General features: G+C 40.2%; 1 protein-coding gene across 49 annotated transcripts in view; it reads right to left on the reverse strand.

The window, feature by feature from the left end:
- Nucleotides 1-27,500, reverse strand: part of CAMTA1 (calmodulin binding transcription activator 1) — an 853,189-nt gene that overhangs the window by 4,183 nt on the left and 821,506 nt on the right. For 4 of the 49 annotated variants that reach the window (XM_070610969.1, XM_070610959.1, XM_070610970.1 and 1 more), the window contains 12 exons: nucleotides 26,490-26,641; nucleotides 23,888-24,084; nucleotides 23,409-23,487; nucleotides 22,854-23,169; nucleotides 21,921-22,105; nucleotides 16,328-16,515; nucleotides 15,568-15,814; nucleotides 14,678-14,749; nucleotides 13,137-13,157; nucleotides 11,527-11,720; nucleotides 10,669-10,743; nucleotides 7,948-7,978 (listed from right to left, as the gene is read on the reverse strand). In XM_070610969.1, the coding sequence (XP_070467070.1) occupies nucleotides 7,948-7,978; nucleotides 10,669-10,743; nucleotides 11,527-11,720; nucleotides 13,137-13,157; nucleotides 14,678-14,749; nucleotides 15,568-15,814; nucleotides 16,328-16,515; nucleotides 21,921-22,105; nucleotides 22,854-23,169; nucleotides 23,409-23,487; nucleotides 23,888-24,084; nucleotides 26,490-26,641 (1,757 nt within the window). Of the gene's footprint in view, nucleotides 1-1,394; nucleotides 4,086-7,947; nucleotides 7,979-10,668; nucleotides 10,744-11,526; nucleotides 11,721-13,136; nucleotides 13,158-14,677; nucleotides 14,750-15,567; nucleotides 15,815-16,327; nucleotides 16,516-21,920; nucleotides 22,445-22,853; nucleotides 23,170-23,408; nucleotides 23,488-23,887; nucleotides 24,085-26,489; nucleotides 26,642-27,500 lie in introns of those variants that run through there. The other 45 variants (XM_070610946.1, XM_070610937.1, XM_070610947.1 and 42 more) reach the window with 25 other exon arrangements.

A 27,500-nucleotide genomic window follows, 5' to 3' on the forward strand; every position in this document is an offset into this window, starting at 1 on the left:
GTGACTTTAAGGTCTAACTTCTGAAGCCAGTGCACGCTGTGTGCGTCACAGACAGTTTGCAGTGCTGCACGCTGCATGATAACATTTGTTTCCCCAAAACGGGTGTGAGGGGATGGTTTTAGCCAAACAGAGGCAGCCATTTCTCAGGACATGTACACTCTATCTCAACAGTGTGACAAGAAGAAGTCTGATTTGTTTTTCTAATAGGGGCCTATACAGAGGTCAATAATTCCCAAATATAGTTTTCTGATTCTCTAAGAGTAAGTTCTCACCTGTTATCTTAAGTTGTACTAAAAAATTTAAATTTTATTTTAAAATGAATGCTAGTTTGCTTTCTTGATAACTCTTGAGTAGGAAGAAAACATTTTGAAAACCAGTAATAAGTTATTGCCATATTATATAGGTTGAAAGTCAATGGAATGGCACATATGCTATAATAGCAACTTGAGAAAACAATGATATTTACCACCTCCAAGCAGAATCGTTTCTGCAAAGTCGATACAATTTCTTCAAAGAGAAGATGTTCTCTTTCAGAAAAAAAGCTCTGTCATTTTATCGTCATTAATACGAAAAAGAATTAAAAAGTTTGAAAATTTGCTTTTTGTCTGATTTATTCACTAAATACACCAAGCCCAGCTTGATCAAACTGTTTATCTTCAAAGCTGTTAAATCCTTCTTTCTTAACGGGCACATTTAGAGGACAGTGCTATGTTCAGTTATAACTGGATCCAGGTATTATTTAGTTTTAAATTTTGCAATTAAACATACCATGGATTATTAAGTTTTAGGGTAATTTGGATATTACAGTACAGAATTGTGCATCATTATAGGTCCCTAATTTTGGACATGCATAGTTGATAAATAAATGGCTTTTTAAAAATTGAAACATGCTCTATTCTGTGTTCAATTTTTAAACATGCAACATCTATACTAACAGCCCTGTGGCTGGAAAAATGCAAGGCATGCACCGATGCCACCTTACTCCTGGGCATGCAATATATCTGTACTTGTGCAGACCTAGTTGCTGAATTACCGCAAAATGTGCATGCTACTTCAAATACTACAATTTATTTCTGCACTAGTACAGGACTCATTCACAAATACGCAATAGTGGCTCCATCACTGATGAGATTTCTAGAATTTGAAGAATTCTGAACTCAAAATCTGATAGCATAAATACAAAGATATCCATTCACAATTTTTCTAGAATGAAAAACAATGCTTTAAAAATATTAGGTTCATCATTGAGATGAAATAAAAAGCAGAGTGAATTCTAAACCAGGAACGTTTTATACACTTTCATACCAAGGAATCTGTAATCAGCTGGTCATGGTGGGTATAACTTGACATTTTTCTTTTAGTTAAAATGGTCACATTTGTTTTTGAAGTTTTTTGTAGTTTCTTTCTGAATTAAAAAGTCAACTAAGTTTTCACAAAGTTTTAAAGTTACCAGGTAAATACTCAGCTATAAAACTAGTGATAGCCTCACACACCACTAAGTTAAGAAGAGATGCACGTCCACACGCAGACATGACTTTGATCGTCTACACTGGAAAATGCGACGTTGCAATTTTCAGATATATTTTCTAGGCTTTCATAACTCCTGAGCTAAAGTGGAGGATTTAGTTCTTAGTTTCATGATGAAGTTGTCACAGTACACTAGCATTATAAATGATATCAAAATGACCTAAATGGCATAGGCATTTTTTTACAGAAAGTCGTTAAAAGAGGAATAGGGAAAAAGGAAGAGAACGCTTATGTTCCAATAGCTGTACAGGTTCCTTAATATTTGTTACCTTATTTAGTCCTTACAACGCCACCATTATCTCCAACTGTAAACGTAGAATTTAAGATTTACAGGAATTAAGTAACCTGCTCCAAATAATAAAGTTACTCAACGGCAGAGCAGGGATTAGAACCCACGTTTGTCTGACTTCACCACTCCACTCCGCTGCTTCTAATAATATCTCAAGATAACAAGAAAATTAAAAAAACAATTCTTATGTTATTGATTTTTCAAAAAGGCTTTACAGAAAATATGCATTTGGAAAATTTCCATGGCATGAGATGAGAATGTTGCTGAAAACTCACGACAACTAACAACTATATTTTCTCAATTCTAAGACATCATCCTTTATAAGACCCTATGCTGGTTTTATTACAAAGTTTTGGAGAAAAAAATACTTCCACATAAAATGTACTTATCAATTTTGTGACACAGATTTGAGACATGTGAAAAGAATGGGTCTAAGAATCAAGGAAACAGAAGATTTTAAGCCTCACTCTCCAATTTGCAATTTGCAGACCATGTTGTTAATCTGCCTCTCATGGTCTAGATGAAACTGAAAGACTGTACAATCTGCCCTGCTGAAATCATAGAGTTTTATGTTACTTGAGGGTAGGTTATTAGAACAAGATAGAAGTGCCTAATTTTTTGTTTGGTTTTGTATCAAACGTCAATTGGATAAAATAATGTTTGAATGCTATATTGCCTCCAAAGGAACAGAAAACAATTACATCTCTGAAGTGATTTAAAACAACATCTGATACTAGAATTTTGTTAGCAAATTCTAAGAAAGATGTTTCAAATCAGAATTTCAAATAGTTACAGAAATTTGTTGTTGCCTTGTCTGTTAGTCAAGACATGAATAATCATTAAAAGATGTATGTTAACTAAAAATACATCTACCACGAGAAGGATACACAATCAAAGCTTAACAGTTACTATCTCTGGGTGATTCTCCTTTCTTATTTCTATTTCCCAAATGTGCTACAATGAGTATGTACTTGTTTTGTAATAATAATTATTCCTGCTTGTCACTGAAAAAAAAGTTTATAAAATGTTTTTCTTTTCATCTGTTATTACTACTATGTCTTACAAATGTTGGAGTCACATGATATTAAAAAAACTGAAAAATTCTGTGGAGGAAAAAAAATCAATTTTATAGACCTAAACCAAAATCAATTGATTGAACTGGTTTCATTGATATTACCAGCCTATTTTTCAGTATGCAAAGTTGGTAAATACAGACCAAAACTTTTGAAATTGGAATTATACTTGAAAATCCAGTACCTATGGTCACCATATCTATGAAACTTAGAATGCAGATGTTCAGTAAACTTTTGTTGTGTTTCTGTTATGCAACCTCAGGTAAGGATTACTGAGTTTTTGATTCTCTTATGGAATTATACCTGTTAGGCTAAGAAAGAACTAAACCTAAAATTGCCCAGGTTATCTAAAAACAAATCTCGTTATAATTACACTGACTCCTGAGTTTCATCACACAGAAGACAGGCAAAGCAGTCTGTAAAGACGATCAACACAGGACAGAAACTATAGCTTTCGTAGGTGCAAGGCTATCGCTACCATCACGAGAGCTGCAAGGACCACATTTCTGAACCTCAGGTCAGTAACCTGGAAAACAGTGCTCATATTACTGGCTTGGAGTCAAAGTAATTCGGATAGCAAGACTTTGACCTGTGACCATTCAACTATTAAAACTAAAGACAATCCCAGGATTTCCCCAAGCATTCGAGGCTGAAAATAATCACCACTTTGGGATATTGTTGCAGTCTCAACCAAAAAAAAAAAAAAATGTTGCATCATAATGTACTGAAGTGATGTAGTAAGCAACAGCACTGAAAGCCAGCAAAGCCCACAGGGTTTACTTCCATCAGACGTCCAACGATAACTTAGGAGTAAATGCAGTAGGCCTGCTTCGGAAACTTGTAGCAAACAATGGCTCCATGGGTAAAGCATAAGGCAAAGCCGCTTCATTACATCTACTCAGTAATGCTCAGCCAGAGAAATGTTTCATGAGTCAGTGGATTTCAGCAGGCATATTCTCGCAATGCTGGACGTCAAAAATATACAGGGCAGCCAGATGCGGCTTTCTGATTAGTTACCTGTTGCTCTGAGAGCTGCAATAGCTTGTGGGGAATTTAGGAAAAGAGAGATCTTGCCATTTTCCAGAAATCTCATTTGGATTGCAAAACAAAAAAGACAGAGAGGCCCAATAAGAACGACACAGAGCATGTTGTCTGCAATTTAACACACACCACTGTGTTCCAAAAAGATTCATCCCCTAAAAGAAGCAAGTAAGACAAAATTACTTCGGAGATTTAAATTACATCCATGATGACACATCCCACATTCATTTCTTCCTCCTCACTGAACATACTGGACAACTTGGAAACTATACCTCCTGTTAAATTGAACTAAAGGAGGGTGACATCACGGTTGTCGACCTAGAGCGCTGTTGACTTTTCCCAATTAAACAATACATTTTCAGGCATTGTTAGAGAATTGTCCCTTGGATAAAGTGTACATACCAAAGCAGAAGGGCAAGCGTAACCTGCAGAACCTGACAGGGACCCACTGAAACATTTCCCAAGGCTGCTCCCAATAGTCAGTGTTGACACCACTACTTACCAAGAAAACTGACAGCACCTGGCAAGGTTAGTGTTTGAAAGCCCAGTCAGCAAATATGGAGAAAATCTGCTGCTTACACATTTGTGAACAAAAAAGTCTTATCTTTTCTTCCTCCAATGAGGTTGTTTTATCCCAGGAGGATAGCTTCACCCACCTTTATTGAACACGGGTAACTAGGCCAGCAAGTTACAAGAAATAGGTTATTTAAATACCAGAATTCTCACTGTTTATAATTCCTGTAGTGACTGTCATGGGTTTTAAAGCCCTCTCTCAGAAATATTATCCCATCTAGTGAAAGAAGGAATTTGTCTAGAAATTGCTTTCTAGAGAGTGGTCTCACTCATGTATGAGAACACTTTCTAATACCCACAAAAAAGAAACGTCTTAGAGAGAGAAGTGGGAATTTCATATTCTAACTAGAAAAAGAGGCATTGTCCTTTTTAGTCTCAAGACCTTGAGGATAAATCTGTCGTGTAATCCAATTACTTGCGACTTCCTTTACATAGGAGGCATCTGGGTTTTCTGCTGTAACACTGAATACCATCCTGTTAGACTCAAAATCCAACTGGAAATAGTTTTTCCAGCCTGTGCACTTTGAAAGTTTCTTCGGCCTTAAAAATCCTTCAGGCATATGCTGAAAGTAGTATAACACCTAAATTAACTAAGAAAAATAACTAAAACGGTTGATTGAAGTTATCTGTGTATAATAAAAGTTTTCTCTAAAGTAGAGAATCATTGCGTCCAAGACAAAACAAATCCCTGTGACAGTACCAAGAATTTGATAACTCTATTTTAAGTTGTTGGATAAATTAGGGGCTACGATGGAAGTAAAAATGAGCAGGACTCAGTGAGGAGTATTTGGTGCTTTTTCTTAACCTTCCCCAAGCAACGACTAAACATTTGAAGACACAAATGGTATTTTCTGATTGCTAGGCTGCTGGAATTAGCCTGTTGTGTCTTAGTTCTGAGGACTGACAAGCCAACTTCCTTACATATCCTTCCGCCTCATTAATCTAGGAGTTGGGGTCAAATATTGTTTTACAAACACCCTGCCATAAAACTTGATTCTTTAAGTTTTCAAATATTATCTTTCGATGTGTAAACCTTAAAGGTCTTAAATATGGTATATTTTACAAATTAATAAAATAAATATATTATTGTCTTTGACATAAATTCCAGGAATATAAATCCTCCTCAGAGAATGAATGCTCTGCCTCCCAAGAGAGATTTCAAGTTGGGGACTATCAGAGGGAGTGCCATTGTGACTTCTCTGATGGAACAGAGGGAGAGGAGATCTTATCTGCAATTAGACAAAGCCACAGATAAGCTATTTCCCAATTTGGACAGTTAGATAAACATGACCATACTAGCAGGAACCTTAACACTTCTCAGCTTGTATCTTTCAAATTCCCTGAAGACTGAGAAGCATGAAGGATGCTATGAAATTCCAACTTTCCATGCAGGAGGAGGAGTTTGAGGAGCTCACAATAGAATGCAGCAGGCACTAAAGAAATTAAGGTAGGGACGCTGGTTGGCACTGAAAAGCACTTTTAGAAAATGTACTCTTAAAAATGATCATTAACATACCAGAAACTAACAAGCCTCAAAAGTGCAGAAGCAACCACTTTTACTAAAACGTTGGTTCCTTGCAGCAGGCTATATTAATTGCATGTGACATGCAAGACACTACAACTTTTAGTTAAGTTGAATATAGAGCATGCATCTGTTCTCTTGGAGGGTTTTTAATATGGGAAGAAATATTATCTCTGTATGCAGAGAGTGAGCAGGAATAGAAAGAGAGAAATGGAGATTTTTCTCCTCTTTTTCTCTTATATTTCAAACACAGACATCTCTGAGCCCGCTCTACCACATGGGACCTGAAATATATCAGCTGTAAACAACTGCCTAATTCTAAAGAGGACTAACTAGTTAATTTTACAAATGAATGTAGTTCCTTTATTATTTTTTTAAACAAGTTTCTCTTTCAGCTACTACCCATGTTTTCAATTAGGTGAGACTTTAAATCTTTTCTAGGGATAAGGTCTAGATTTACAAAGAACTTATAAAAACTCAATTCTCCTATCATTGTAAGTTGGCAAACTATGGCTCGTGGGCCAAATCCAGCACAATGTATATTTGTGTAAATAAAGTTTTATTGGAACACAGCCATGAACATTCGTTTATGTATTGCCTATGGCTGCTTGCATGCTAGAATGGCAGTGCTGAGCAGCTGCAACAGAGACTGTATGGCCCATGAAGCCTAAGATATTTACTACCTGGGCTTTTAAGAAAAAGTTTGCCGACTCTTGGCTTAAAATATAATAAATAAAAATTAGCATCAACATAAATGTAGTGAGATGGGAAATAATATCTCCAGAAGCTTTAGATTTTTTGAATTGTAATCTTTTCTCAGAAATCTTACCCATGACTATATAAAGTATTCGTGGGACGTTAAGAAGGGAGGGCGCTGGATGTCGTCGAGTTGATAGAGATAATTCCCATGTCATATTTTAAATGCATCTTTCCTTAAGACTATCTATAGGATGAAAAGTTGTCAAATTAATCTAAATTCAAGTCTGATTTTGGTGAATTTTATTCATGGCTTTTAAAAAAACAGTTTTCTGACACTAAATCCTTTATTATAACTTAAGACGAGTTACAGTCCCATCTAGCAGAGACTTCCGCCCCTCAGGCACACTTACAAATCAGCACCGGATTCTAAAATCTCAAGAACACTATGAGTGCCCACTGACCACCTGCTCATTATCATTTCTTTAAAATACAAATTCTATTCGAACCTCCACTCTTAACTGCAATAGAGAATCCACAGATTTAAGACACTTTCCACTACACTTTCTTGATTTAGCATTGCCACTAAATGCTGGCAGTCAGCTTTGCTCACTAGCTTGCGAGGAATGTCCTGGGCTGGTTCTGAAAGGGAGGCTTGGTGTACTGGCTCACTCCATAGCACCAGGGAAAGGGAGACTTAGAAAATAAAACTATAGGGACAGGGGAATGGGGAAACAGTAATTCTAAACAAGAAATAGATTAGGTAAGAAAAAAAAAAGCCAGTACCCCCTTAGTGAGCCTTCTCGCTTTAGAAATTTGGACACAGCAGTAGTCAAGAAAGTTTCATGTGGCAAATTATTTTAATCACAAATAACCACTTGCCCAATGTTTTCTTATAGTGTAGCCTCATTTTGATTTGCACTTGTACCACCAGCCTTTTTTTTATACTGAAGACTTCTCCATCAAGTTCTAAGCATGCCCTGTGGCGGTTTCAGAAGATGCTCCCTGCCACTAGGTCATGCATTGGTACATCGACTGGATGTGACTGTTTTCCTGTTGTATAAAGTAGCACTGTTAGTAATTAGGGTTAGTTTTTATTTTATCTTATTTCATTCAAAATGGATGTGAAACTTACTGGCATACCTAGGCTGCAGCCCCATGCAAGCAAGCAAAAAGCAAAATATTGAAAATGGAAGATAAACTGGCTAGCAGGCAGCTACACTCACCCTTTTGTACAGCCTATGGTCCACCAGGGGGCTTTAGACAGTAAAACAACACCAAAGAGCTATTAGCATGTGAGGGTCACAACAGAAATCTTATAAATAGCTTTACTTCAACAAAAGAGTATCAAGTGGTTCCTTTTTTGGAGAGAAAGAAAAGGAGAGTGGTGGTGGGGTATGTGAGATGAGCAGGTAGGAAGTTTACCAATTTATTTTTAAGTCTAAAAATGTCGGGGTCATATGACAGCAAAATCCGTAAGAAATGAGATGTCTCACTTCTGGATTCCTGAAGCCACTACCTACCTACCTTTTCTGAGTGAGTGTCATACGAGACTTTATTTTAATGTTGATTTTAATGCTTCTAAGGGACAATAAACATGACAGTCTCTTAAAATAGTACTCAATAACCCAGAATGGAAACAGGGCTACATACATCCTAGGGAATATATGAGTTCGAACTTCAGGGATAGATTTTTCAGGATTTCTTCAAGTTCCTTAACTGAATATATAGGAACAGTAAGTGAAGAGTGAGCCTATACAGTCAGTACACAGAGGTTATTAAAATTTGCCTCCTCATTTTTCTAACATCCGAACTACAAAAGGGCAGGTAACAAAAAGAGTCAATAGGGGTCTTTAATTCCAAACAATGGATAGAAATTCAGTCTGTAATCTGACGTTCCCTTCATAACAAATCTTCTTCTCAGACTTACGAGGTAAAATCTTCATGAAATTCTTCTCTTCTAGTTCACAAAAAGAGAACTCTAAAAACACGAGTAAAAGGATTCCTCGGTGTAGCCTACTTGGGGAGGCAGCCTTTTTGTGCATCTACGCTTTGCTTAAATATCTGACCCTCTCCACTCACTCAATGGAAACATGGCACGGCCTTAGCCAAAAAAAGGAGAAAAGGAGCACAGGACTTTATGTCATCTCGCTCATAATCAACAAGGTGGCCTTACTGTACGTATTTTCAAAGCTTGAAGATAAGATTAGGAGAAACAAGGAAAATTTAACTTGTGAACATTCTGGTTTGTTTGCAGTGACCTAAAGAAGAGCAATGTTAAGGTGATTTCTTGAAAATAAAACCTATGGGGAGAGTGTTAACGACAGTCTCAGCAGTGCTGGATAGAGTCTTCCTGGGTTTCTCATTTTGCAGGTGGGACAGGAAAAGGGAAGAAGGGAGCGTGAGCACATGTGAGAACACACGGGGAAGGCCCTGTGAGCCCTGGATGTGCCCACCAAAGGAAGAAAGTATTTAGTTGCAAGTAATTTACAGCCAAGTCAAAGATATGACTGAGTAATAAAGAAGAGAGACGGACTTTGCGAAGGCTGGTAGGATTGACTTCATCACGTCATAACCATGCCCCGTATTTTGACGTGCATTTCCTACAAAGCCTTCCTATTTCGGAGCACTGATGTTGGTATCTCATCGGTTAGCTAACCATGGTGGGGGAACCCCCGACTGCTACATGGTAGAGTTGACGGGTTGCTGAGCTCTCTGGTAAGTGTACATTAGCTTCTTTCACAGCATTAGCTAGAGAATACCACATATATCCTCAAGAACGTTCTTTGTACAGTTTGTATTACTATTGATGTGTGGCTCTGTGCATGTTTCCTTCTATTGTCATATAAAAGAATTCTTTTGTTAATTTAAGTAAAAGCACAAGTAGCCAGCCTCAAAAGTCAAAATATTTGCAAAGTTAGCAAGCAGATAGTTTTAGGAGTAAGAAAAACTCAAGTAAAATGAAACCTCTCAGGGATAAAATTGAATCTGGACACTTGAGCTTTTGGTACAATTAAACAGGAAGAGGAAATAAGACATTAAAGAGCTTCCTTTAAAGTTGGGTTCTGTAAACTGTGCAGCTCCTGATGGATGCACAAGAAACAGCAAAACCACAGAGTCATCTCAACACAGCTCAGGCCGCTGCTGTTACAGGTGTCGGACTGGAAAATTAACCTAAATAAGGAAAACAAAACACTTCTCACCAGCCCCCCAAATCTAAGTAAAGAACCTCGTCTTCACAAAGAAACCTCCCGTTTGAGGAAACAAAGAGAAACTCCTCTTAGCGCCACGGGAAGATGCTGTGTCTCCATGGAACGCTAGAGTCACAGAAGCCCATTTATTCTCACTGAAAATGTGCCTCCAATCTCAGATGCTCTTCCTTTCCTGCACAATTTCATTCTAATAATTTCTCCTCTTCCTCATCACTGACTCGCTTTAACTGACAGTCGACAGAGCACGTCAGCTGTCGCACATCCAGCAGGGGGCACCAACTATTTAGTGGAAATTCTACATCAGAAAACTGGGATGGAATTAGTGGTTTTCTATCCTTTCCCTGAGAACAGAAACTGTTATTTTCTGATTGGACACACATTAGCAGAATAAGGGTTTAGAACACACTGTAATGTGGCATATAAATAAGAGGTTAAACAGAAACTTGGAATTAAAAGTTCGTCCAACCAAGTTGCCCTTACACTCAAATTAAAACAGAAAAACACTGGCATGAATCTCCATTAACATCTCCAGCACAGTCGGGAACACCTCCCCACATTCCAGGAGCAGCAACTCAGTCCCTAGTTAGAGTTCTGTGATCCTACTGTAACTTAGGACGTTCACCCTGAGGACCTGCAGGGGGATTAGCTTTATGTAGGAGTTAATGAGCGGTTAAGAAGATCAGGGCTGTTGCATTATTCTTGACGAGCAAAATGTATAGATGAGGATGAATGTACCTGTGGCGACAGCGGCGGAGAAACCTCATTATTTTTCGAGCAGCTTGGTCCTGCTTTTTGGTTAGCAAACTGCTCCTGAAAAAGCCAGAATATTAATTACTGTCACGAGAAGGGTGCTGTAAAGCTTAATTTGCAAAAGTTGAAAAAAGGTCAGCAGTGAGAGAGGACTTTTCAACAGTTCACGCAGCAAATCCAACTGCACAAACAACACTGCCTCTACCGTACTGGGTGTAGGCACGGTGGAAGAGGAGGCAGGGCGGGGACGAACGCTCCCATCCAGCTTTAAGGGAGACAGACTGAAAGTCGGATGTCAACCGTTCTCTCACAACTCTTTATAGGCTCATCTTGTTGAGACGGCCTTGTGGCATCCGGCGGGCTCTCTTCATTTAGACACTGATTCGCCTGAGTTTGATACCCTCTTTGGGTTATTATTTTCTACATTTCTTCTACCAAAGTATTTTACTGTGTTCAAAGTTTTTACCACACTCCCTAAAATGGAATAGCTTAACTCGAATTACTCTTCCAGGTCTTACGTGTAGTAATGCTACAGTTTACAGCGCTACCTTTTTGAGTAGAAACTTTGGTCCCACCAAATTCGGATACAAGTTGAAATTGGGTGGTGACATAAAATAATTGGGTGGGGGGTGGCCAGAAAAGGAACTAAATAGACAAAAAAGTAGACCAATAGCACAGGCATAACTATACAAAGTCATAACATCTAGAGTGGTCTGGAAAGAAAAGAACTGCGAGATGCTTTAGTCCCTACACAGACCCCTATACCAGCACAGGGCAACACTGTCAACCGTGACGGTTCTCGTCCCCAGACAGCTTTACCTCCAGGAAATCTTCTCCACCCACCTGAGTTTCTGCTGGACGATGACAGCCGTCCGGCGGGCCTGCCGTCTCTTGCCACATTTCTTATAACTCCGGTAATACTTCTGGATCAGCACGGCAGCACGCCGGCTCTGCTGAAATTTTTTTTGTTCATAGTAACTTCGAAATTTGCTCTGGATAAGGATGGCAGCCTGTGTCATCTTTTTATAAAGTGCATACTGCAGGGGAAACAAGAACAAGCAAAACAGTAACAACAGGAGCCACGCAAGTCCGTGCGTCCTTTGAGCTTATTAGGGGAGCGCCCTTTAGTATCATAGTCTCTGTTTTGGTTTTAATCACTAAAGAGGCAAACTAGGAATCTTTTCACCTACCTTTCCGAAATGCGAAATACTTTAAGGGTTGTCTTCAGACAATGTATTGCTTTAAATGTGTTTTTTCCCCAAAATATCAAAATCTTTTGCCCTTGTTGAGAAAAAGTTTTAATAGCAATAAACTTAGACATGTGAGAATCTTAAACACGTTTAAGAAGTAAAATTAAAAATGTTTACAACTACTATTTACTCTCCAGTTTTGAAACATTTTTAATGAACATTTTTTGTGCCTCCCAATCCCCACCATACACAAGTCTACTTAGCAGTCAGCATCCGACTCCTAACTATCATTCCATATGACAAATTTCTGAGTTACAAGGTCCCAAATACAAGGCTTATCATGAAACGCTGACACCTTTAAGCCGTTCTAACCTGCAAAAGATTAACACTCATAAGACCAACACAGGGGTGACACCATGAAACCTGGAAAGCTGTCACAGAATCGGGGACTGCTTAGGAGCCTGTACCAGCACGGCCTCGAGCCGGCCTGCTGCAGAGCTATCAAAGCGAGGGACGAAGGCACGGGAGAATGACTTCTCCTCCATTTCAGTCTCTAGGCACTAAAAATACAGAGCTCTCCCTGTTTAAAAAAATGCTCTGTCCAACTTGCTAATGAAATAGAATATGACTCTGGGGACAAGAAGTCACAATGAAGCACTTTGCTTACAAGAAGGCAACTTACCATTGCAGGGAAAAACATTCGTCAGAAAACCCCTGTGCCTAAGTCCATCTCTGCATGTATGAGGGGGAATGAGGGAAGGAAACTGACTTCTCAGAATGTCCAAATACAGGACCCTTCTGCAAGAATCCTCTTTAGATTTATCTGACCTGCTTTACATTTTCATTAGTCCAAAAGTCTTTTAAGACAAGAACGCAGTATTCTACAGCGTTTCTGTGGTTTTCATCACCTTGGCCTGTGTATGTTGCACGTTCAGAACCTACCGGGCCACAGTGAAGCCCAGTGGGAAAAAGGCAAGTTTACTTAGTGGGTCATTGGGCTCATGGCCATTGGCCTGGACGGATTCTTCAGATTGACACTGGCCAAGAAAAAATGTCCAACGATTGTTACTGCCAAAACCCTCTCCAACTGAATAACCACATGGTCCCCAGAGGATAGATGCACTGTGGTTAGGTGGCCTGGCAAGGGGAGTATGCCTGTTCCATGACCCTGCCATCTTAATGGCCCCTTCTTGTAGCTGGTGATGGGTGTGAATTTGTGACTCTGGTGGAATGGTTTGTGAGAGGACTTGGGTGTATCATTACCTTCAAGGCTATCCATGTCAGCTTGGGGGAGAAACAGAAAATACAAGATTAATGTTAGATTGCTGAATATAATGAAATTAAAAACCAGAACCAATAAAACTCCCAACCAAAAAAAAAAGGCAATCTGGCTACATTAATGCCTTCCATCTTCCAAAATATTTGTCAGTATTTCAAAAAATAATGCCTTCCATCTTCTGGCTGTAGACAACACTTCTTTGGGAGGAGATTTTTTTAAAAATTCCTATTTTGGAATAAATACCTGCTGCAATCCCAGACTTGAAAGTGATTCTGTGCATCCCTTGTGCTAATGTGAAGCCTGCTCACCAAACAGAAGCCAGGACGGCTCCCTGCTGCAAGGCTACAGGTACTGCGGTGTCAGCGTTTACACAATAAACCTTCATTTTCTGGGATCATGAACTCAACTGGCTACAAGGTGCAGATGTGCCCCCACTCCACCCCCATTAACTGGGCTTCATCCTAGAGAAACTCGAGAAAACGGCAACCCACATCAGAAATCAAAGCGAGGCCTAGATCCGAACAAAAGAAAATAATCTCAAATTTTCATGAAACTATCATACCTCTTGGCATTTATTATTCCTTAAATAAAAATGTAAAACCTACTTAAAGCACAACCTAATAAAAGGTTCTAGAATCTACTGAACTATCATACCTCTTGGCATTTATTATTCCTTAAATAAAAATGTAAATCCTACTTAAAGCACAACCTAATAAACGGTTCTAGAATCTGACAGGACTGAACTTTATCATATGACTTAGTCAAAACTCAGTTAGGCAATTTTTTATATTTTATAATCACCTAGATGGTTAGAAAGTTCTAATTTTTACTTAATTTTTCTGAGCTTCAGCTTCTTCATCTGTCAAATGGAAATAAAATTGTTTACTTCAAATAATTGTAAGGGGCAAATGAGATGATGTGCTTAAAAGATGTGGTACACAGTGGGCACTCCATAAACATTAGTTCCCTTTCCCACTTGACGGTAGTTATGTAACCGTACAGGCTGTTCTGGAAACAGGAATACTGCATGAGACTATGTAGACATTCTTGCATCTCTTAACTAAGGAAGGAAAAAGCAGTTTAAGATGCTTTGGGCTTCTTAAGATTTTTCAAACATTTTTACAATTCTTCATTTTAAAATGGACAAAAAGAAGCTGAAAGGAGAAACAGCTAAAGATCATATAACTTATGGGATTCAAGGTCAAAGATGATAGCCAGGATTTATCTTCTCCAGTCACCATATCAAGCTCCCTAGAGTTCTTTATTACTACAGAATTTATAGGTGAATTACTGGAACAAAGAACCTGACTTCAAACACAAATAACTCTTTGTATCAGACCAGTATCTCAGGAAGGTGCTAACATTAAAAGGCCAGCAATGTGAACAAAATCATTTTGTGGCCTAAGTTTATTTGCGGGTGATTTTGTGTTTTTGTTTCTTTCCATTTGGAACAAATGAATCCTCAGGGGCCTGGCGCTGCTTGGGCGAGGCACATTTCCTCTCGTGACCCCAAACTGTGGTTTACCTGTTTGTATTTTCTGTAACAACGCTGAATGACAGCAGCAGCCACTTCTTGCTGTTCCCGCAAAGGTCGGCCCTTAAGGGTAAGGTGAGGAAAAACAAATCAATAATGATTTAGTAAAGGACTTTCTTAAGACTTAAACAGAATCGTTACTCATTTAACTAACTTTCTCAGAACTGAGACACTAGGTTTACCAAAATACAGTGATAATTATAAGTATAAATTAGGAAAAATGAATTTACAGAATAAATCTCCAACTATTCTTGCTTCTAAATAGAACTATGATATTTGGATATCAGGAGGCCTAAAAAATATTCATTTTCAAAGTATTTCACAAATTAGGTATTGTACTACTTGTCCTTATAAACTGCCAGATCTCCACTGCTTTCCTACAATAACCCCAAGTATTCTACTTTTGGATGGATCGTCAATGCCTTTCAACACCTTCTCAAGGCGGTCAAAGACTCCTTTAAGGATCTGTGGAAGACTATGGAACCTCTCCCACCGAAAATGCACATACAGACTCTTTAACAGAAAATTTTAGGAGTTTATGAGCTGCCTAAAGTCAGCCCAAAGCCTCCAGTTGGAAACCCCTGCTTTGGGTCATAAATGTCTCAGGGCAGAGATATCAACTTACTTTACACTAACTAAATAATAAATGTTCATTATTATTACTGACAATAACTTGAGATGGTGATGACCATCACATTACTGGTCAGTTTCATTTTACTAAAGCTTCTGAAAATTATTAATAATTTCATGAGATGTAATAATTTCAAATAAAGATTCTATAAATTCAGAGGAAAAAAAGAAATGGCCCATGTTTGAGTTTGAATGACTGACTTTTCCTGATCTTAAGAATGTCACAACATCAGGACTCTGTTCTATTTTACCTTGTATTTCCGGAAAGCTGTCTGGACAAGCCTGGCAGCCTCATAGAGTTCTCTCTGTTCATGATCAGACAGAGTTAGCTGAGCAAACTCATTCTCTACCTTCTCACTGGTAGATGCGCTCAGGAATTCCGACCAGTCCGCGGCTGAGGGGAGGCTGGGCTTCTCAAAAGCTATTTCACTGACTGGCGAGCCTACGGGGCTCAAGCTGGTGTTAGAAGAAGGGGTTAGAGGCTCGTTATATGCACTTCTGAAACAAGAGGAGACAGGGAGATAGATGATGGGTGATTGGTGTGCACGATCTGTTACATACCGATCAATGCCACAAGATGGTGTCCACCAGGAGCCACTAGGGACTATTAAGACCATGGCTTCATTCGGTCTGGTAAATTGCTGAAAGTACCCTGACTTTAAGTCAAAGTCCTTCAGTTACTAGGTTCATACTGAGCACCCATCGTGAATTTAGGACTATGCCAAATACTAAACCCACTGAGTACACTATCGCACCTTTATGAAATTTCAATGGAACTGGGGGAAAGGATTATGATACATTGTCTCATATGCTCTGATATGGGGAGAAAAATCATGGAGGAGCAGAGGACGAGAGGGCCTTCAAAGTGGCAACGGAACTCTCCCCAATGCTTCTTTCTTTCCTTAATAAGGTCTTATATGATACAGCATTCCTCAAGTCCAATTAGTCTCCCACGTCCCCAGTGAAATCCAGGAATTTGTCCTAGATAGTGACCCACGGACTTCTACTGACCTGATCTGGGCAGCATTTGGCAGATGATCGACATCAGCTAGGTAACTGGCCAGCCAGCTCATTGTACTGCTAATGGCAGCAGTATCTGTTCTTTCCAATGCTGACGACTCCATGGGCACAAAATTCTCCTGCTTGATTCGGTCAGGTGTGGCTTCAATGATGTGTTCTGCCAAGGTCATCATGTTTACCTGGAATCCGGAGTTCACAGAACACTCAGGTTAGAAAGGAACCTGGGAAGCCATCCAGGCTTACCTCCACTCCCCCATCTCCCAAGAAAGAAATAAGGGATGGCGAGCTGACACCTCAATTCAATTCACCCCAACATTATTGTTTCACACAATTCACTTGAATATCTGCGACTTGATTATCTCCAAATCATAGTTTGGCCAAAAACCTTCAGTAAAGTCTGAGAGAATGTCTGGTGTGTGCCTAGTGTCTACTCCCAGCTGGTACCAGTCAATCAGCGATGCCATGCCTGGGCAGTTCTAAAGTGAGTTGTCATATTAATGTGGTGACACTACTGGTTACCTAAGCAATATCCAACCCTCCCTCCTTTGCCTTGCTTAGAACCCCCGTTTTGTAGCGAGCAGCAATGTGCCCAACCCCAGGGGACAGCTCATGAAGGATATAAGAGCCAATTATGATCATCTTCTTCTTGACTTCCCACCTTCCCATGCACATGGGGAGGATATATTTCCCACTTGTGGAAAATGAGACGATACAGAAGTCTGCTCAGAGGCTTTTGGGCAAAGCTTTGCTTTCCTGATGAAAGGTATCGATGCCCCAGCTCTTGCCTCTCTTCTTCCTGCCATGACTACAGACAAGCTCAAGAAGCCATATTCAAACATAAAGCAAAAGCATGAAGAGGAAAGCCAAAAAGAACAGAAAATCGAGAAGAAAATCGTGGTCTCTGATGGCTTCACTGAGCAACTGAACCTCTGGACTTCCTGCCATGTGAGGAAAAAAATCATTTTTTAATTAAACCACTGTAATTAGGTTGCTGATACTTGCATCCAAAATACATTCCTAATAGACACAATTAGGAATCCTTAAAACTAGTGTAGAGTGAGATATATTTTATCAGAATCAGAGATATGGCCTTGTTTTTAAAAATTTCCTTGCACATCCCTTGAAAATGGAAATTAAAACATAGCAGTTTCAGTTTTTAAGTGAATTAAAAATGTTCTGAAAGTATCTATACAAAGGTGACAAAATGCTTATCTTACAACACGAATCAACCTCAAAAACGATATGCTAAGTGAACGAATCCAGACAGAAGATATACTTTATGATTTCATTTATATGAAATTTCTAGAAAAAGCAAAACTCTGGGGTATAGAAATCAGATCAGTGGTTGCCTAGGGCTGGAAAGGGAGCGGAAATTGACTGCAAATGGGTTCAGGGAACTTTTAGGGGCGATGGGAGGGTGCTAAATGGGACTGAGATGATTGCATAGCTGTATAAATTTATAAAAATTCATCACGCAAACCTAAAATGGATGAAGTTTATGGTATGTAAATTATACCTCAATAAAGCTGTTAAAAACACTTAACGGGTAATTTTCTAAATTTTCAACATAGAACAAGAATGATTATTGCAATAGAAATAAAAATGAAAACATTCAGGGAGAAAATATTACAGCTTTTCTTTCCCTCCTACATTAGCCTTGCTTTGTGACTCAAACAGGAGGTAAATCCTACTTTGATTTTTTTTTCCCCTAAAGATCGGCACCTGAGCTAACAACTGTTGCCAATCTTTTCTTCTTCTTCTTCTTCTTGTCCCCAAAGCCCCCCAGTACATAGTTGTAGGTCCTTCTGGTTGTGGCATGTGGGACGCTGCCTCAGCATGGCCCGATGAGCAGTGCCATGTCTGCACCCAGGATCCGAACTGGCAAAACCCCAGGCCACTGAAGTGGGGCAAGTGAACTTAACCACTCGGCTACAGGGCTGGCCCCTGCTTCTTTTTCTATGAAAGTATTAAAAAGGGGAATTTCTAGAGACCGAAGGTTATAATCTATAGTCACTCCTCAAGTCTTCCATTTTATAAACATGTATCAGTGTAAGAACACCTTAACATCATAATAAGTGCAACACTCTGGGATACCGAGAAGCTGATATTTTATTGTGATGGCTGCAAAAGGCAATGAAATTTAAATGACTTCAAATCAAATAATATTCTAAGAAGTTGGACCTAAAAAATCATATAATTCACTTCTAAATGTCTTGGATTGTGATCAAAGAAGATAACCTTTAAATGTGCAGTTTTAGGTTTTTACTTAAATTCTCTTTGGGTCTAGTATATGAGCAATTTTCATAAATATGTCTTGGATATCTGAAAAGAACAATGATATGTATATTTATTATTGTATTCATATATCTACATAATTATATATAAGTATATCATATACTAAATATATCATAAATACTAAATATATATACTAAATCAAACTTTCTAATTGTTCAATTTTTTCTGTATCCTTTTTACATCTACTTGATCTGACAAATTCTGAGATAGGGTGTTTGTCTCCACTATGACTATGGTTATAGTTCCACATTTCTTTATATTTACTAGTTTTTGCTTTAATATTTAGAAGCTATGTTGTTAGGTATACAATGGTTCATGACTGCCTATCTTCTTGGTAAATTATATGTATATATACATTTACATTTGCCTTGAACTGTACCTTTTTTTTTTTAAAGATTTTATTTTTTTTTCCTTTTTCTCCCCAAAGACCCCCAGTACATAATTGTATATTCTTCATTACGGGTCCTTCTAGTTGTGGCATGTGGGATGCTGCCTCAGTGTGGTTTGATGAGTAGTGCCATGTCCGCGCCCAGGATTCGAACCAACGAAACACTGGGCCGCCTGCAGCGGAGCGCGCGAACTTAACCACTCGGCCACGGGGCCAGCTCCTTGAACAGTACTTTTTAATCTTTTTTCTTTTTATCCTCATTTGTTAGTTATATCTTTAACCACTGCTTCATTTTCCTTCTATTTCATTTCATTTTAATTTTGCTTTCTTTTTTACCCAATCTGAGAATCTTTGAATAGAATTATCAGTTACCAAAGTGGGAATGAATCATACATGAAAATATTCCTACAATATTACGTTTTCTGTTTATTATTTCTGTTGTTGCTTTTCTCTTTGTTACCATTCCTGAACTTTTCCCAGGAATTTTCTTTTTCCCCCTTCAATGACTTAGAAATTCGATAGCTGTTTTTATGTTACTTGACGTTAACTTGACATTTCCAACAAGCATATTTCAGCCTATACTTATCTATTAGAGTCACAAGTGGAACAAAATCTGCTCTTCCCTGAACAGAAGAGTCGCTTTAACACACTTTACCTTCTTCACTTCTTTACCTCCCTGGTTTTGTTAAAATAATTTACAATTTTAGTTCTAGGTTATTTTTTAAACGTTATTCCTGTTCTATTTAAAGAGCTCCCTCTTAACAACTGCCTTCTGCATACACCCGTCCTGTTGAGAGTTACTCCGGCCCCAGTGTTACTGGTTTGATTGTTCACTCCTCCATGAACGCTGGTTTGCCATTTCTTGAATTATTTCATTATTTTTAATTGTTATTTTATCATTTGGCTGAAATATTTCTTTAGACTGCTGCTTTTTTCATAGATATGTGCTCTGAATTTAGCAAAATATTATTCTCTCAAGGCTCAGTAAAAAAAGTAGATTTTTTTTAGGTTATTTTCTATTTCTTGTATCAACTCTGTTTCAGTGAAGGCCAACTGTTCTAAAGCTGTGCCACTCAATGGATATTTAAACAAATTAATTGAACTTAAATAAAATTAGAAATTCAGTCCCTGAGTCACACTAGCTACATGTCAAGAGCTCAGTACCACAAGTGGCTGGTGGCTGCCCTACAGGGCAGGACAAACACAGAACACTTCTATCACTGCAGAACCTTCTATTCTAAAGCACTGTTCTGGGGGCTCAACTTGGTCCCCCTCTTTTGAGCTGCTGATTTTCACAGTCTGGTGATTTATTATTACATGTTTATATTTATAAATATTGTCCTAGATTGCTCAGTACTGATATTTGGTATGAGTTCCATCAGGAATTGTTTAAAACAGGGTTTGGCAAATCACAGAAAGCCAAATCCAGCCTGCTACCTGTTGGTGTAAATAAAGTTTTATTGGCACATAGCCACACTCATTTATGTTGTCTAAGACTGCTTTTGTACTCTAAGGGCAGACAGAATAGTCATGACAAAGTCTGCATGGCCCGCAAAGCCTGAAATATTTACTATTTGGCTTTTTACAGGAGAATTTGCCCAGCCTGGTCTAAAACATTATTTGATTTCCCTGGCAGGCCTCCCCATGATTGCAGTGGTTGCTAGGTCAGTAGTGGGGCCTCTCCACCACCTACAAGGAATGGGAGCACACTGGTGAGCATGCGACCTTCCCTCCCCTGTGCTCACAGCTGAGGGCTGGCGGGAAGGGCACCCTGGGATGCACAAACAGGAGAGTACAGCCATCAGCCCTCTCCCCAGGAACGCTGGCCGGGATATGATCTCCTCCAGGCATCTCCTCTCGCTGCATCATTTCTACAGGCACGGGTGCGCTTCCGAATTCCTTGCGTGAGTTTTTCCTTTTACATTTGTCTTGGGTTACATCAGTGGGAAGTTGGAAAGAGAGGAAGTCAAACACATCTTCTTAGGTTGCTTCTCTGGTCCTGCTCTACACAGTAAATATATATTTTTTTTTTGCAGGGAAGGATTCACCCTGAGCTAACATCTGTTGCCAATCTTCCATTTTTTTTTCTTCTCCCCAAAGCCCCAGTGCATGGTTGTATATCCTAGTTGTAAGTCCTTCTGGTTCTTCTATGTGAGCTGCTGCCACAGCATGGCTACTGACAGATGGGTGGTGCAGTTCCGCAACCAGGAAACGAACCTGGGCCAGCAAGGTGGAGAGCGTGGAACTTTAACCCCTAGACCATCAGGGCTGGCCCACTACATAGTATATTTTAATTAATGCAATTTGCTTGCTTAATAGCCTAAACTCAAGTTTACTTCAGTATATATTCTCTTGATCTACAGCAAGTTTAATGGTGTAAAAGGACTCTGGATCTTCTAGACTTATTATAAGGGCAGTCAATTATCAATAACTGCACCTCATGAGAGCCTCACACTGTATACACCCTTTACGATGGCGAGAGGATGGTTGTACTGATCAAATCACTTAGATCATTCAAATTCTAACCACGGCCTCCTGTTCAAGCTAGTATCGGGCCGTGACTCTCATAACTAGTACATAAAACAGTGACTCAGTCACCCTGGATGCAAGGAGGAAGCAGAAGACTTGTGTGGGGCGATGAGCGAGTTCTGAGGAGCTGGCGCGAGGAGGGAAGGCTTTGCTGAGACCTGGGTCTCTGGCGCTCAGGCCCGATTCACAATGGTTGATTCACTGAATGCAAATGTGGCCCGAGTAAAGAAGATACTCCAACATTCCTGCGCATAAGACCAGACTTTTAACCCTTCACTGGTGAGAAAATCACGTGACCTTTGGAAACTGCAAAGATCAAGGAAGCTCTGAGGGACACACCAGCCTCTGCAGGCTTACCTTTTCCATGCTTACCTGTATATCATCCATGGGTTGTGAGCATTCCTCGTTTTCTGCACTATCACGGTAGGACCCCATCTCTGTATTCACCACCTCTCTGTTAGCCATCATCAGGACACTCATTGGTTCCCGTGGACGCACCTGTGAAGGTGCGGCATCCTTTCCTACACTGGTCCCCTTCGGATTTCCAGTCACCTGTACTGTAGACACACCAATGTAAAGATCTTTGGAATTCCACTTTACTACAGGCTGAGATCCAGAGGCTTGGAATCCTGCAGTCTCTGGAGTGGGAGGGGAGAGTTCCCGGCTGTAGTCCCTCACTCCTTCACTGGGGCTGATTGTCTCGGGGACAGACTGCTTAGAACTAGGGCTCTGCTTCCTGATATTTGGCTGTTCCAGACTCAGTGCAGTGGAAAGCAGCTTCTCCTGCCTTGCCTGGAAGTACTCAGGGTTCAATTTATGCTTTTTGGGAGCTGGATAATCTTTGTGGCTCTCACTGCTGTAGTAATTAGAGGGTTCAGACCGAGGTCTTCTCAGCTCTGAAAAGTACAGTAGAAAGGATAGTCAGGACAGGCGATAAAATTAGGAATCCTAAAGAAATAATACTTTCTCTATGCCTGAGAGACACAAAGTGCAAAGCCGGAACTTAAGACATGTCCCTAACATTTAAATATTCCCCAGAGGCATACACTGTATTCAGATAATCCTCCTCCAAAATGTGTATTTCTTTCTTGCATGGACATAGGTTTTTTGCTACTTTCTGCATTTGGGGGTGGGAGGAGGTAGGGAGGAAGCACCAGACATTCTAACAGCTAAAAGGAAAAGCAGAAACATAAAAAAAACAAAGCCCAAATACGTGAATATCCTATGGACTTTTCTGAGGGTGGCTGCATGAAAGCAAATGGGAAATCTGTCAAGTTCTGAGATGCAATAATTTTGAATTTTTACCTGGATTGGTACTTGCAATAACGGTGACTCCTTTGGGTATTTCTGGAGAGTTGATGGCTTCGCTGTGCCACTGGGTCATCCAGCTATCTGTATTAGGCTCTTCGCTTGGAGGACAGTGTATTCTGGGGTTCTGTCCCAGCTGAGCCTGCTCATCTCTCTGCAGGTGCTCCAGACACTCTGCTAATTTCACATGACCCCTTGACCTGGCAATTCCCAAAGGCAGCCTTCCTAGAGAGTCAGGAATAGAGATGGCCCGACGGTCCCACTTGTATAGCACGACGGCAGCTTCTAAGTGCCCTAGGGCACATGCCCACATCTAAAAAACAGGAAGACAAAGCAAGCTTTCTCAATATGAGTTCAAAACATATTTTACTTTGCCATTGCTGCCAATTGACAAACTGGTCCTTGCTGGCAATCTCAATGGGGCCATAAAACATTTATTACAACGGAGCTCTGATAAATGTCATATAACAATGAGGGATCACGAAGGGAACTAGGCACATCCCTGTGCCAGCCTAGAAACCAGTTCAGGGAATAAGCGAACCCATTTCTTACCAGAGGAGTACAGGAGAAGTGGTCCACATTCAAGGGGTCAACTTCCAGTTCCAAATCAATGCTGTCTGCATGCTTTGTGCTGTAAAGGATAGCACCAGCAATTACTGCACCATTAATCAACGTTAAAGGAAATACCAGAACATTATAAAACCCCACAAAGCTGAAACCAAACTGGGCACCTAACATCCCTGATGTGAAGAGATACAGTCCCGAATTTCACAGGGTGGTCTGGACTCTTTTGTTTTGCTAGGAGCCCAGAGGAAATAAAAAGTTCAACATTCAGTTAGCATCTCACTCAGTATTTCTCGGGCAGAAGTTCATAAAATTCCCTTGGAAACTGTCCTCAGAGAAAGCCCTTTGCTCACAGGCTGTCACGCTCCCCGAAAGGCCAGATTTCTCTCTGCTAGCAGAAATGCTCAAGAGGAAGTTGCAGGTTGATGCATGAGGATGACCCCCAGTCGTCTGCACCCCAGCCTTACCGCCATTTGATGAGGGTCTGGATTAGGGTGGCATAGCCCTGGGCCGCAGCCAGGTGTAGGAGGGTCATTCCACGGAAAGTCTTTGAATGGATCAAATGCTTGGACTTGGCCCAGCAGGCTCGGCTCATCATCTTCTCACATACGACAACCACGCGGCTCTCAAAGCAGCTCCCCAGCGTCCCAGGGCCAGAAGCGCACTACGATGCAGAAGCACAGGTTACGGTCGGAGCACCAGAAGCCCTCCACCAAAATGCCGGCCAACGACTACATCCAAAACGTCGGCCTTTTGATGTAGGGGGAACAAGTGCTTTATGATTAGCAACTTGAAATGGGAAACACGAAACTGAACACAGAGAGACATCATGAAACAGAGAAGAGAATGTGCTTAGTTCAGCTGAGCAGCACACATCTGCAGTCGTGGTACAAGGTAATTTTCCATAACTCTAAGAACACCAGAGTCTGTCTATCCAGAAGATTCTCGGATTAGGAACCTCATGCTGATCCATCTTGGGGAAAGCGTATACTGCTAAAAAAAAAAAAAAAAGGTGGCTCTAGCCTCCAGTTGGAGTAAACGCTGCAGGTAGTAAGCTGTTGTGAGAGGGCCAAGCAGGGCGGCTCTCTTAGTTCCCCCATCTGGGGTGCCTGGACCGTCACTCCCCTGTTCCTTCCTAAGGAGAATGAAGTCACTTAGATGGGATTATTTTCCCCTCAAGAATCGCTTCAAAAAATCCAATAATAATCCAGTCCTTTGGGGAAAGCGTTAGAGATCTAGAAATTTAAGTGTTATTAGTAACAATGAGGCACACAGGGACGAGAAATTCACTAATTTTGACCACATGGTTTTCTTCCCTTGATTCAGTTGTAAAGGAGGAAAAATAAAATCAAAGTAACCTCAACAGTTTATCCAAGTCTCTGTGACAGCGGTTTTACGTTTAATGCGCCCCCCCCCCCCCCACATAAATGACCCTTCTAGCCTAATTCTCATCTCCGGGGTTATTTAAAAAGTATTTTTTTCAGTAATAAACCCCATAAAATTCAACTACTACAGAAATACTCTTGCTCATCATTGTTTTTTATTTTTAAATCTGGAAGAAATACCTGCAAAAATAAAAAGGCAGATGATGGATATAATGTCATCCTCACTAGAGCTGTCAAAACGTCTTACAGGAGAACAGCTGGGCAATGCAAACCTGCAGGAGAACGACCTTGACCCCAAGGCCCAGCCAGAGCCACTCCATACACACGAAACAGACATATTCACGAGCACAGGGAAGTCACTGGATCGTGAATGAAGAGGGAATTTTTTCCTATTAACAAAAACAGCCACATCTCTATCATATCAGGTGGACACATATTTATTGAAGCCAACATAAACTGATGAAAGAGTATTCAATAGTAGTTAATATGGAACCGGATAATAACAGGTCAGTTGTTGAAAGGCTGAGCTGTAAAACGACATTATATTCCATTTCCATATAACCTTTGTTGGTAAAAGGAAGAGTTTCATGGGACTCTCTTATTTTAGCCAGGAAATACATTAAACAATGATTACTGCTTTTATAAAACATAGCACTATTAGCGGAAAAAGAAGCCTCTCTTAGCCTTAATAATATTTTGCTGTGTGCCAAGTCTTTCCTTTTCCATGGATTTCTGAAGATGGGAGAAATAAGAAAATTCAAGGAAAAAGGGGATTACGTTTTTGGGTGTGGTATACAATGCTTTATTTTGCCTATTTATTATTATTAAAACTATTACTAACACGATATTTGCAAGGATCATAAAATTAAAAATGTTCACGTAAAAAAATGTAACTGTTCAAAAGAAATCATCACTCACCTTGAAGAGAAAGAGGGGGAATTATTTGAGGATTTTAGGTAATAACTCAGTAGTGGAGGTAAGAAACACTCTCAGACCTTTTAAATTTATCTCTAGGGTCTCCTGAAGAATAATTTCTGCCCAGGAAATTTTCTCAAAATGAAACTCCTAAATGAAATTTACATAAAGCCTTCAAGACTCATGGGAGTACAAAACAGTATTTGGCAATTTCTCTGTACTTGGCAAATTCTTCATGGAATTTATTAAAAAGCACACATGAAAGATGATAGAATTTATAATGTTCTCACAGAAGAATTACAGAAACAGTTTCTCTGGGCCTTTTTCATATTGATCTTCTTGAGTTCATAAAAGGCTTATGAATTACTGAATCCAATTAAATTTTATATTTATACTTAGGATAGAACTCAAAATACAAAACAGATTCTAAGTGAACTCTGAGCCCCAGCAGATGAGTCACACTTGGCCTCTGTGTTTTAATTGGATGTTCTCAGCTCCCACTGCCAGGTAACAGCAGCAAATTCTGAGATCAGTGATGATGACTGAGGCTCAGGGGGGCGAACAACTGAGGAGCCCCCCAGTCCAAGGCTCCTTCCATTTCACGCAGACTGTAGTACGTGGAATCGCAGGCACTGGGAAGCACTCGCTCGGGCTCTGCCTAAGCCAGGAATGATACCAGCAGCAGCAGAGAGGGGACTTGGCCCCAAATGCCTCACTGATCGATAAAACATTAACAAGAGGGAAGGTGATCGCCAACACAGACTCGTACCTGAGCTTGACCTCCTCCGTTCCCGCTCCCGTTGCCCCCTCCACTGCCGCCACCTCCGCTCCCCTGTTTGTGCTGCTGGGACCCCGTCATCTCAGCCATCCTCCTTTCCATCTGCTCCAGTCGCTCTAGGATGGACATCCTGAACTGGTTATCTAGGACAGAGCAGGAGTAAGAGTCAGGTTGTGATCTGAAAGAAGGGCAGTTAACACCGGCCTATTCGAAGGACTGCCCTCAAGTTAACCAGATCACAGAGGTCTGTGCAGGCCAGACTTCTCCAGCATGGCAGTGAGTCTGACACCTCACACAGGACTGTCGCATCGACAGTCGTCCAAAGTCCTCAGCTAAAGGAACAGAAAGTCCCTTTTTGTCAAAGTCCTAGTTTCAGCTTCCTGGCACCCCACTTCTTTGTCAAAGGCCCCAGTGGAAACTTGGAAGAGATCTGGCAGATAGGCCCCTAGAACAAACAAATGAGATAAATATGGCTTAATTTAAAGCAGTAGAAGAAAGCAATTATCGTGGGAAAGGAGGATATATATATATATAAAGTAGTATCTGTTTTACCCAAGCACTGGGGAAAAAAAAAGATTTGGGCTGGCCCGGTGGCGTAGCAGGTAAGTGCGCACGTTCTGCTTCGGTGGCCTGGGGTTCGTTGGTTCGGATCCTGGGTGCGGACATGGCACCACTTGTCAAGCCGTGCTGTGGTAGGCGTCCCACATATAAAGTAGAGGAAGATGGGCACGGATGATAGCTCAGGGCCAGCCTCCCTCAGCAAAAAGAGGAGGATTAGCAGCAGATGTTAGCTCAGGGCTAATCTTCCTCAAAAAAAAAAAAAAAAAGATTTTATTTCCTGATCCAGGCTCTAGCTTTTACAATTTATTTTAGGCCTTGTATCAGTCACTGCCTGAGACCCTTACACATTTCTTTTAACATGTGTCTCAATCTTTTCAGAGACAAATGCAACCAGGCGCTTCACTTCTATACAATAAACACCAGGACCTGCTGTTGGAGCTG

The sequence above is a fragment of the Equus przewalskii genome, chromosome 2 (genome assembly GCF_037783145.1).
Source record: "Equus przewalskii isolate Varuska chromosome 2, EquPr2, whole genome shotgun sequence".
NCBI classification, from domain to species: domain Eukaryota; kingdom Metazoa; phylum Chordata; class Mammalia; order Perissodactyla; family Equidae; genus Equus; species Equus przewalskii.